Raw genomic sequence first — 13,132 nt, 5'->3', positions numbered from 1 at the left:
CTACAGCACAGGCAAGGTTCATGATGAAACTTGAAGGAGGAAAATAAATCTATCATCTTCCCTCGTAATAACTTGAAAGCAGATGCCAAGACAAGTCAATGAATATTCATTTAAGAGGCTGCTCAGACACATTCTGTTCCTCAGCCCCTGCACACTGAACCTTGCCTGTTCCAGATAAGGGACACACTCTTGGATTAGGTGCTGCGCTGTAACAGCAGGAAGTGGGCAAAACGCAACTGCAGAACAAACACACAGCAAAACAAAGCCAGAGAGTTTATTTATAGCAACAAAGTTTACCACTACTCTCTCTGTCTTACTGAGGAAACTTGAAGAAACATCCTTGCTAGTTTTGATGAGACATCTGAAACTCAGGATACTTATTCTTCTATGACCAAGTATGGGTTGCTTAGCACTAGAGTCCCCAGAGGGAAACATGAACCCTAAAATTCTCTTATGTTATCTCTTCTATGCTTCCATTTAAAGTATTAACTCTGTTTATCTGAAGCCTTATCAGCCCACCTGTCTTACATTGTTACATCACATAATGGCAGAGAAAAGCCTAGCAGTGGTAAGCCACTAGCTCAAATACTGACAAGTGTGTTATATTTAAGTATATTTTATTCACCTGTATTTAATTTTGGGAGTTCTGCAATTGCCCTTAAGGTGACAAAAACAAAGCTGGGACAAATGCTCTAGTGCAGCACAGCACTGAAGCCCCTGACCAACTGCACAGAATAGCACTGCAGGATCTCTTGAACAGAAAAACATGAGAAGGTTCAAGAAAACTATTGAAGTCACAACATCGCACAGGCTCAAACCTGACTGAGATCTGGACAAATGGGGCAAGTATTAGCCAGTCTTGAATCTTGTTAAAACTGATTCCCTATACAAAGCCCATTTTCTCCTTCACCTTTCCCCCCCCTCCACCTCCCTTGTGTTACTAAGTGTAGATACACTTTGATCCTCTGGCTAAAAATATGTTTTGCCTCCACACCCTATTTGTATCTCTAGACAAGATATTCACAGTAGCCATAGTTAAAAAGTAACATATCATTCAACAGCTGTTCACTACAGTTAAAGCAAAAATAATATCTTCTGATGAAACATGTTCCCACAGTTCCTCACCCTCACTAAAATGCTTTGCATTGTTGAAATAGTATCTTGTTATACTTAGTCGATAGGAAAACCATGAGGAAAAAAAATCTTTTCTGAACTCTAAGAATCCTCAATGCAGCAACTATTATTCTTCTTAATGAAAAAGAAGGCAGTAGCAGCACGATGTACTGGGCAAAAATGAGCATCTACTACAAGGAAAAAGACGTGTTAGTGTTACCCACCATCACTCTCTGAAGCAAATGTCTTTATGCTGACACAGCCTGAAGAGCTGGTTACCAGTTAGCAGGTTTAGTGTAACATCTCTAAAGAGGCCATTCCTATTTCCTCACCAACGGCCTGAAATCTGCTGTTTCTAGTGAATGATCACGTTTACCCTAGCATTGCTTCCTGAAAAGCCATCTTTCCACACCCAGAGTCGGCAAACACAAGTATCTCCCATCTGGAAAGCACTCAGCTCCCAGACAGCCGCCGCCTTAGGCAAACAGATTGCTAAAGGGCACACTTAAACTTTAAACCAAACTTCACTATTTAACTGCATAACAACAAATTCTAAAAACAATATTTTCTTCAAATTGTTTTCCTAAGACTCTCAGATACGGGAGCTGCAAGACATTTTTATGCCACTACGGCACCACTTCAGTGAAATCAGGTGAAAACTCAAGAAGCTCTTGAATATTTCAAAGTAGGAGCCAGTGCTGAGAATTCCACTTTGTCTGACCACTTCAACCCAAGTCACCCATACAGCATACCATAAACTTGGTTCCACACACACCATGGTTATTTCAAGTTTTGACCTCAATGAACACATGTGGCATATTATTACCTACTCCTCTTGGAGTCTTTAAAAATGCACCTGATGCTCTATGCACCTCCTCTTTGGAAGACCTTTTCAAATACCTATTTTTGAGAGGTTTTATTCTTGTTCTGAAGGCAACCTAGTAAAAATATATGCCTTCTGTCCTCTTCAGAAGTGCAGTTAAATTTTATACAGGTACTTTACAGAAGGATATATATGAACACATTTGGAGGCAGCACTTGAGAGAACCACAGATGCTGCACATTTTGGTGAATCTGTCAGAACTCTTCAAGGTGATGGAGAAGCAGCTTTGAAGTAACGCAATGATCCTGCTTCACAACAAGTGTTGAGTTTGGCTCCCTCCCCCATAGACACAGAGTTGCTACAGACAGCAAGACAGTCCATCCAGCATAAAGAGAAGACAATGTTTAGCTTTGAGAGAGCATAAATGTTGTACTTATTCTCAGCACAAAGCACATTAAAAGGTAAAAGACAACTAATAAATAAATAGAAGTTCAATCCAGGCTGAAGCCATAGCACTGACATGAAAGAGTGCTCCATGCTGGAGAAATACAAACAAATATGAGACAACACTCTCAACAGACCCAGACCTTTGGCCAACTAAGCCTTAGCTCTTTTCCCTTAAAAATACCAAAACAACTGGAAGGCAACCAATAACATTGTAATCCAGCTAACACTGCCATCAATGAAAGCCCCTGGAGATGTTTCCCAGCATCAAAGAGAGGACAGAGTTACATCTCAGACAGCTTACAGAATTATGATAAAAAAGAACAAGAAATAATTGAGAATGCTGGTTTAGTCAGTCTTGCATACATCAGCATATTAAATAATACGGTCCATCACTGCCATGAACAGAGGAGCAAGGACTCATGCACACTCTCCAACCTGCAGTTATCAGGAGTTGCCAGTGGTTTCAAGTCAAACTTCAGCAGTGGAGGGCACAGTAGGGAATTTTTGTGAGCTGTGTTGTCCTTTTAGGCACAGCAGTTGATTGCCATACCAATTCAAAAAAATTTAAGGCTTCAGGATTCTGGTATCTTAAAACATGCAACCAAACCACTCATCTGATTAGAACAAAATTGAACTTTATAAAACACTTGCAAAGACTTCAACAATGCCTTTTAAAGAGAAGGTTTAAAATGCAGAAGGATACACACACAAAATGAAATATTCTGTTGAAGCAGAATACAGAGAACACTAAGTACCATACTCTATTCAACACACAGGTATCAAGAATTTTTTTGCCACTGATGTTGAAATTACATACTTCTCCTATAACAAATCTGTTTCTCTCTGGACTAAAAGATCCAGATGTTCCTATTTCAAGTCTCTGGCTTCAGCACCAGGCAGCAAACAAAACAACCCATCACTTCTATCAGCCTGCAGGGAGATTTCTCCAGCACTGCCCATTGCTCTACCCTTTACCCCTCTCCAAGCTTTTATTTCTTTTCAGCAAAGCAAGCAAACAAAACACATCAGTATGACAATGCAGCTTCCACTGGAGACTTAACCTTTTGCATGGGAAACTGACCAAAGGCTAGCATTATCTGACTTTTATCATAAACTATGATTTCAAATGCAAATACAACTACTTTTAAGCTAAACATATTGTATTGTGTTTTGCAGTTGACACTATGCAGGAAAACAATGTTGAGAGGTCCTTTCCAAAGAATATGAGTATTTATGTTCTCAATTTAGTGACTCATACAACCAGCAATTTGAGATTTATTTAACTCTATCCTCCTCCAACTTCTGTATTTGAAAGCAAGGACTAAGTTTCTATTCAAAAGTCGCAACAATAAAACACAAAGTTGGTTTTTATTTCCTGTGGTTTTTTTAAATCTAGATTTTATCTAGAGAAAAACTACTTCCAGAAGTATCTTCTTTGCTGTTTCTGTGAAGAATATTAAAAGGGCTATACAAAGCTAAGTCAATTTAAGTAACAACTTACTAAACAAAAATAAAAGGCATTTTCTGAAACTAGCACTGAAATGAAACCTTGTTCATGGTAAAGGCAGACTCAGAAAAACAGAAGAAAAATACATGTCCAGTATAAAGTTAATACAACCACTGTCCCTTTTCTTCATATTCTTCTCATCCTTTCAGCATATTCCTGCTTCCCTCATAATAAAGAGGTTTATCCTCAACAAAAATACACTAAGAACAAAGTAAAGCCAAGAGAAATACCACCACATTTTTCCCTTTATCAGAATCATCACTACCAGGAAATGGCAGCAGGTTAAAATTTTATCTGCTTGGAAGGGTATCATATTTTCTGCCTAAAATTAAAATGATGATGCTTTTAGCCTACTATCTTAATAATCATACTTATTTTATTCAGGACTATTGCACAGTTCAATACAATTTAAGTTTGTTAAGTTAGCCTTGCATTTATATTCTTGGTTATTCAATATATTGAAAGGCAGACAAAGAGCTGTATTGCCCTAAAATTGAATTTTTACAGCTTTTCACCTGCAATTGCTAAGCACAGTCAGAAATCCAAACCTACATGGGAAAATTTACAAGACCACCCATCCACACAACAATCAACTCACTTGAGTGAGGTTTTTTCTTTGGCTATTAATTATATCTACGGAGCATCAACTAATGTAAATTTGACAGCAGCTACTTCTGTAAGCAAAGCATTTCACCTAAGAACCTCAGCTGTCCTCAGGGTGATGGCAGGCCTGGGACACCCTCATCACTGCCCGTGTCCACACAAACCTGCTGCTGCTGCAACTCCTACCTGCCTTTTTTAACCTTTCCCAAGTAAAGGCCATACATAAGCAGGAGTCAGTCACCCAAAAAACACACCCTGTCCAAAGATCTGGTTGTCATCTTCAGGAAGTAGGTGATAGTCCTGACAAAACCTTCTGAAGAAACACTACATGGGCACACTATTGTATTTAAAATAAAACAAGTAGGATTCCTGATACAGTACACACAGTGTAATGGACATACTCTTCTCCTCATTATAATACTGAAAATTAATTTAGGAGAAATGGTGAAGTGTTTAAAATAAACTAAAAAAAGCTGCACTTTAACAACTAAGATGTCTGAGAGATGATACCAGCAGAGCAGCTGTTCTTGTTCTACAGAAACCACACAAGTCCAGATAATTCTTGCCAACTTTCCAAGTTGATGTAAGCCTCAGCAGTGTAAGGCCAATAAGCTTTTCTGAATGCAAGCTGTACCTCACGTTGATTACACCTGCAGAGCTACGAGGGCAACTAGAGGACTGTGAGGGTAATTAACTTCACAAACGGGAAAAAGTAAGAACAATAGTATGGGGCACCTTGCTAGTTACATTTCTGATTGCATATCTAATGATTTAACATAAAAGACCAAAACCCCCTCTCATTGCCAAGAACGTAAAGCTTCTACTTTTGTCCAGTTCAAACAATTCTTTTGGAGGAATTGCTACATTTTACCGCTGGCCATAGCTTCAATCGCTGCCCTCAGCAGTGGTCTGGGTAAGACAGCGTTACTGCAAAGACCTCCTCCGGCCAGGCAGCAGCCTCCCCTCGGGCTACTGAGCAGCCCTGCTTAGGAAGTAAATGAATGTACACACCCTGCGTTTGGGTATTAACAGCCCGATCCTTTGGCCAGGAACCCTTTCAGCTGACGCCGTGCTGTGCTGAGCACCTGCGAGTTAATCATTGCCCACATTTCGGTACCTGACAGCACACCCCTGCACGTCCTACCCCGGCTGGCACCAGAGGGGAGAACAGTCTGTGTGTTTGCACATCCCCGGTGCCACGGTTGGGGTGGAGCCCACAGCCACTTCCTAAATACCCACTTATTTCAGAACAGTCACTTTATAGCTGTTAAAGTCATAAGAAAAGCAGGAGGTGCATGTTAATCACACATTAATGGAACGTATTTACCAAGTCCTTTATTTTCTAATTTTTTTAGATACTACTCTACAGTAATCAGTAACTTTACACACTGCTAAAGATTATGCAAGACCTCAGCCATTTGTTAATTCCGGATTTCATATGACCCGAACAACTGGAATCCACAATACATCCCCACAAGTTGAGAGGCACACTTTGGGAACAAAGCAAAGACACATAAAGAGGCTAGTTGAATTAAACAAAATTGTCTTCCACAAATACATCATTCACTAGTTTCCCTTCATATCTAACAGGAATTAAAAGGCGACAAATTGTTTCTCCAAATGCAGCTCTCACTCATACACTGAGTATAAGTCATCTTCAATAAAATACAGCACCTACACGAAGTATTCCAAAATGATTCCAAATGCATTCATTACAGCATTTGTAGTAGGAGGCAGATTCTCTCACAAAAAAAAAAAAAAAACCAAAAAAAACCACACACATACACACAGAAAAAAAACCAAAAAAAACCAACAAAAAAAAAGAAGAAAAGAAGCACAGAAAATTTCTTTCCTCAAAGGAGATTTTTCAAAAACCTAAACCACTGAAACATACAAAAAAAAAACACCAGGATAAACAAAATTTAAGAGGTCAGGTTAATTTCCTCTAACACTTAAAGCAAAACATTTAAGATACAAAAAAAAGAAACACTCAGGAGCTTTTTAACACAGGAAAAAAGCTCCTGAGTCAATATGAAGGTGTTACACATAAACTCCCAAGCAGAAGCGGGTGTCACCCACTTCAATTCATGAGCAGCAAAACAAAACAGTTTTGTTTAAGGCCACGTGGTCTCACTTGCCACTTGCTGGAAGCAATTCCATACAATACACCTCCAAATTATGTGCACATACAACTCCCACAACCTGGAATCATTCCAGAACAACTGTCTACACAAAAACAGTCCTGAGAAGAAGTGAGCTATTCAAAACAGAGTGGAGGTCTGTGAGAATTTGCAGGGAATGATACTGAGTGTTACAGTGGGTCACAAGGCCTTGTCACACTGCTAACCCAACACCGCTCCTGTAGAGAGTGAATGGCATCTCTGTTCAAAACAATGACATTTTATTTACTGACACTGCCTAACAAACATTTACTGGGAACATGTATCATATCATACATATGAAAAATTTAAATAGGACTCAATCCACTAAATGACAAGCCAGAGATATACCTGTGCATTCCCTTACCTCACCTGCACCACGGCTGCTCTGTTTCACACATTGTACCACCTACATTGTGCAAGCACTATTATTCTGCAGTAAATATTTAGCTCCATTGGTTTCCAAATCCCATGGGTTCTCCTATTCTGAATACAAATTCTGTACAGATACAACATCCATCTCATAACTTGTTGCACTCAGCAGACCTCCATACACGGTGCAAACCAAGTATGCAACCAAAGTAATTCCATAGCAAGTGTTTGAGGGTGAGGGAATTTCCTCTGCCCTTTAACTGCAAAAATGTACTAAAGGATAACACTGAACCAGAAACTGCATTAATAAATGTAGTTATACACGGGAAAAGTACACAAGAACGTTGATAGAGCCTTAAGATTTAAGAACTATATAAAAACTCAATTAAAAAACTGAAATTCAGGAAAAAAATTACCGGAGTTCTTGCATGAACGTGAAGGGTTCCGCAGTAAATCACAGCTCTGGCCGCTGCCGAGCACAGCCCTGAGATGAGCAGTAGCGCACTGACCCCGCAGCCAGCACGGAGCGCACCGCGCCTTCACCTGCGCACCCAGAGACCGCGCTGCCTCCCGTCCCAGCCCGCCGAGGGCTGCGGAGCCTCACTCCGTAAGTGTAACTCACTACGCTCCCCGCTTGTTTTTTTCCACTTTCCTTTCGGCCCGAGCCTCCCCCACCTCCTCGCCCGAGGCGGGGGCCGTGCGGGCGGAGGGCAGGGCCGAGAGCCGGCTCCGGGCCCCGTCGAGGCCAACAGCAGCGAGGCACAGCCGGCCCGTGACAACCCCCGCGGGGCTCAGAGCAGGCGGCCGGCTCCGGGCACCGCGGCCCTTCCTTCGAAGCCGGCGCTCGTGTAAGATTCGCCACTAAACAAACGCTGAAAGTTCTTCAAAAGCATAAACTAATAGAGGCACTCGAGAGGGAGCGGGTCGAGCGCCCGCCGGCCCCGGAGCCGCCCCCTCAGGGCCCCTCACGGGGCACGAGCGGCGCCCGCACCGATCTGGGCAGCGCGGAGCTGCGGCCTCCCCTGCACGGGACATCGCGGAGCGGGGCGAGGAGCTGGAGCAGGACCAGCCCCGCTACAGCCAGCAGGAGCTGCCGGGAGTCCCCTCCAGACCCGCCGCGGCACCGCTGCTACCGCTCCGTGCCGAGTCCCGTAAGGCGCGGCGGGTCCCCCCGGAGCGACCTCCGCTGCCTCCGGCCCCCCAGGAGAGCCGAGCCCGTCCAGCTCCGCTGGCAGCGCCCACCTGCCCAGCCCCAGGGGACAGCACTCACCTTGCGCCGTCCTGCTCCTGCCCCGCTCCGGGCATGCGGCTGGCGGAGCTGCCGCCCCGGCCCGGCGATAGCGAGAAGGGGCTGCGGAAGGTGGGCACGGGGAGCCAGCGGCAGCGAGCGGGACGCGGTCCCGGGGACTCCGGGCGACTGTCACGGCAGGCGGAGGCAGGGGCTGTGTCTGTGTGCGCTCGCCTCGCCCCGCCGCCCGCCCCGCCCGCCTCTCCGCCCTTCCCGGCTCCAATCTGCTCCTCGGTTGTCCCGTCCTTCCTTTCCGCTCCAGGTCCCTTCTGCACGGCTCGCCCCGGCTGCTCCTGCCCACAGCAACTGCGTCCGCAGCCCTGACCGGCCCCTGCGCCTGCCGGGGCTCCGGGCTGCGCCGCCCCGGCCTCCCGCCCGGGGAAGATGAATGAAGCCACGCTGGGGTTGAGAACAGCCAAGGGCTCAGACCGACCAGAGAAAAGCCAAGGACATCGCATCACGCTGATTGTCTCAAACGATATTTACAGCAAGCGACCAGGAGCAGGTCCCATTAGGTTAAAAAGTTCTGGAAAATAGCGACAAATAATGTTCCGGTGGTAACAGGCCACGTGTGCTCTGAACACAGTAGTACTATGGAAACACACCCAAAAGCCCTATTGATCTGGAAGAATATAAGGATGCGAAGATGGAGGTAGATGATGAGGACTCTAGATGAGGGACTCTTTATAGTCTATGTTTGTACTATGCCTGGTAAAGATCATCTTATTTTCTGTGACTGAGGTCAGTATAATACTAATACATACTTAAAATTACATCACTTAAAACAAGTACAAATGGCATGTAGGTGGTAGGTCTCTCACAGCAGTAGCATTGCCAACATAAAACAGCCAATGGAAAAACAATAATAAAGGAACTCATTACATTTTGTAGCCCAGACACCAGAAACGTTTCACAGCAGAATAACTAATACTTAACTATGGTTTGGCCTTACTCTCTAAACCAACATCTTGTGAGGAGATTTCATCTCTCAGTTGTTTCTAATGGCTGAGGATAGGAATGTGGTATAGAAGAGACATATGGACATCAGACCTTGTTTTAAGTAAAGGTCTCTAAGTCATGTAATTTCTGCAGGTTGGAACACTATGGTAATCTCTTAATTCCAAACTATATGAAAACATCCTGGAATTAATTTCATATTTAAAAATACTGGTTTGTAAGGAGAATTATTTTTAAACTAAGGACAATTCAACTGGATAACAGCCATCAAGATGCCATAGTAGTTTTACATAATAGTTTACAGCTGGAGTATTTTTCTGCTCTTAAAGTAGCAATTCACATAAATTACACAGGTGTATAGAGACTTGGTACTTCTCTTGCCCTATGGCAAAGTCAGGGATTTACATTTTAAGCAACACCAGGTTATGGGCAAAACCTGGGCTCCCAGCAGCATTGATATAATTAACAGAAGGGAGAAATCTGTGAGGTTGCTCAATCTAATAACTTCTGGGTTCCTGAAACACTGACCCTTTGCCATAGCTGCAGCCAAGACAAGTGGAAAACAGACATCCCATCCCTTGTTTTGTCAGTGCCTGTTACAAAACAGAGATGCACAGGCTATAAGTGCATGTCCATTTTTCATCTGGGACCTACCATGCCTGTCATGGAAAGCAGCAGTTCCAGACCCCTGTTTTAAAGCTTTATTTCATACTCATTATCAGGAAATGGGAAGAGATGCTCTGTTTAGAGACTTTTAACTTTTAGAGTATTTTATGTGTCCACAAAATTTCCACTTACTTTATGCACACAGTGAAAGAACAATTAATTGATGTAACAATTATAATTATATAACAAAGTAGAATCTGCTCAAACACTCAAGTAAAAGCATTGTCCAGGGAGACTGAACACTTTTGAGTAATTACAAATTTATATTTTCTGGGTTTAAAGACTATATATAATGTAATTTGTAACTGTGGTTTGTTCAGCATTTTAAAATCATAGCAAGTATGGAATTTTCTTTAGTATGCCAAATGTAAAATTCAACTGTTAAATGTATTATTACTTCAGTCCCAAAACATTATCTTAAAAACACAATGATATCTGACTGTTATACTTTAAAAATATGTTTAGCAAGCAAATTAAAGGTTAAAAACATCCAAATAAGTATAGTGGTACTTCTCAGCTTTGGAGGCAGTCTAAGCAAAGAGTGGGAAAACACAAATCCTGCCCTGTTTTCCTGATTCACTGTCACTGGTATTCCCACTCCACCCTCAGTAGCTGAGCATTGTCCAACTTTTCAGCAAAGAGATGGTGACTTCCTTCCTAACACCTAAACACACCTTGGCATGTTTGCAAAAGCTCCAGTAAAGAACAGGCAGCTTCCTTTCTGTTGATGACTCACAGCTTTTATGGGTACATCCCCTCTATGAGACATTGCTAAAGACAAGTAGGTCTAATTCTATTCTCACTTTTAATTATTTTGAAATAAGTATGATGTAACTGACAGCAATTAAATCACTCTAGATTTTCATCAAAATTATAAAGGAGTCATTCTTGCAAACCAGGTTCTCATCAAGCAGTGCACTTCCAGAGGAACAGTACCAAGGAGTGCTGTGGGGTGAAACAGGCTCCTGCAGAGTCTGCCCCGAGGTACCTCACACTTCAGAGGTCTCTGTGGGGTGTTGTAAAGGAAATAAACCATTGCTTCACGTCTGCCCCAAATCTACCTCTTCCTTCTGCTGCAGTTCTTGCTGTGCCTCTGTTTCCCTGATGCTCCATCAGGAGATGATTTGCTGCAGTGGTGCTGCAGCACTCTGACATGAACCAGTGCCCTGCGGTTCCACCACACAAATTATTGCAAAACGCCAAAGCTGCAACAATCATCTCTAACCAAACACAATCACCACTATGGCTCAAGACCAAGATATGAAGTCCTGTGCTCTGCCTTGAGCTGACACCAGCACACCTCCATTCCCAAGGGATCTATTTCCTATACTTTACCTAGTTCCTACCCAGTTCTCAGGTAACATGAGGACAGCAACACTTGCTCATGGCCTGTATGTGACCAGTTGTGCACCTATAAAGAAAAGTCTGTCTCATCTATGTCCCACTCCCATCACTAGTATCTGATTTCATAACCAGACCCATTGAGATTGGTTGAATCACCTGAGAAATAAAGCATTACTAAAAAGGGTGTGGCCACTGCCTTCCAGAAAGGCCTAAAGAATCACCAAAAAAACCACTTTTACATCGTGATTATAGTTCTACAACTTGCACCAGAAATTATTTTCACCAGACAGTAGCTTGCTGCCCTGAAAACATTCCTGCCACTGGTTTACTCAACTTAAAATCCTTTTGGGAAATTTTTTTCTTTAAAACACAGTTCAGTTTGGCAACTCTGTGAAAAATAAACCCATTCTCCAAGTGTTTAACTTTCCCTTTTACTATGCAAGGCATCCAATCTGACAAGTTTAAGTCTCTGTAATTGAGTTAGAAATAATTTTTTTGAAACAAGAAGGTGACTTCTGTTTTTAGGTTTGATCTGTATTTTTACTGTACTGGCAAAGGTAATGAAGAACTCCAGGTTTGCAGTTATTGGAAGTAGTCAATATTCCAGTGAAAGACAAGCTCTAAAGGTTAATGTAGCTTAAAATGGAAAAAAGACTATCAGTTTCCCAAGTCCTTGGTACAATCCAGGGTTCCATGGCTGTTAAGATATGCGATATTGAAGACAAGTTGTGTTCCTAGGAAAATGAATTATGATTATCAATGACAAGTATTTTAGGTTGAGTAAAATCTCATCATAAACCTGTCTGGTTCTTACAAAAATTCAGAGCAAGTTTTGTGAGCAATTTGATGTTGATTTACAGCTAAAGGGTTAATACAGAACTTGCACAGGGAGCAGATGGTCAGAGAGTTTAGAATTACCAGAAACCACAGACACACACTTCCCCCATGGAGAAAAAAAAGCCAAAATGATGGACTGCCATGAAACAAACTCACCTGACTCATAATCAACAAGACTGCCTCTTTTCAAGCAGATCTTTTTGCACACCCGTAGCAAGTAAAAAGCTAGAATTCCAACTAAATCAGCAGCCCAACAGGATAGCATTCCATACACTCACTCATGCTAGTTCAACCAGCCATCTATTGCCAAGGCCTGTGACCCTACCAGAAAACCTGGAAAAAAAAGCTTGATTTTTGTAAATTGGCCTTCATTACAGCTTTATGTCTTTTTATTACCTGATAAAGAAATTTGTTCACATGTTGACTTCTTCTTGCATGGATTTTTACTATTATAACTATGAAGCCTATTACTCAATAAATTATTATATGCCATAGTTGAGGCAGCCACAATCCAGAGTATCCCCACACAATTCCAGAAGGCTTTAGGCATCCACCCACACACAGTCACACCTCACCTCATCAGAAGGCTTCAGGCATCTGCCCATACTGAGAAACATCCTATCAATCCAGGAGGCTGCAAACATCTGCCCTTCTTGTTCTTCAGCCCAACCTTTTATCCCCTCCTGTTGATGCATTGCACCTGTGTGCCCTCTGCTCCCTTGGGTGGTTGGTCAGTGGCCCTGGGCACTCCATGGCTCGTTACCTTCAATGCTGCTCACCTGCTGCTCACAGCTGTAGCCCATTGGGGATGAGGCTGGGCCAGCCCCACTCCCAATTACCACAAACTGTGCACCTACCATATCTAACATTATATCTAACATTATATCTAACATTATATAACTAGATCCCCTTCATTTACCTGAGCAATATGAGGAATCAGAGTGGTTTCAATGCTTACTCCTAAATTTCAATGCTTACTCCTACAACAGTTTGCAGCATTCACTGACTGGAACAGT

At 42.6% G+C, this 13,132-nt stretch overlaps 1 protein-coding gene across 2 annotated transcripts in view; it reads right to left on the bottom strand.

The window, feature by feature from the left end:
• ARHGEF3 (Rho guanine nucleotide exchange factor 3) overlaps positions 1-8,586 on the bottom strand; it is a 104,943-nt gene extending 96,357 nt beyond the window's left edge. The window contains exon 1 of one of the 2 annotated variants that reach the window (XM_018915044.3): positions 8,295-8,586. In XM_018915044.3, coding sequence (XP_018770589.3) covers positions 8,295-8,329 — 35 coding nt within the window. In that variant the 5' untranslated portion in view covers positions 8,330-8,586. Of the gene's footprint in view, positions 1-7,440; positions 7,627-8,294 lie in introns of those variants that run through there. The other variant, XM_050979286.1, reaches the window with a different exon arrangement.
• Positions 8,587-13,132: the final 4,546 nt, after the last annotated feature.

The sequence above is a fragment of the Serinus canaria genome, chromosome 12, assembly GCF_022539315.1.
Source record: "Serinus canaria isolate serCan28SL12 chromosome 12, serCan2020, whole genome shotgun sequence".
Classification (NCBI taxonomy): domain Eukaryota; kingdom Metazoa; phylum Chordata; class Aves; order Passeriformes; family Fringillidae; genus Serinus; species Serinus canaria.
The sequence above is the reverse complement of the archived record's forward strand: the minus strand, read 5'-3'. Positions and strand labels throughout refer to the sequence as shown.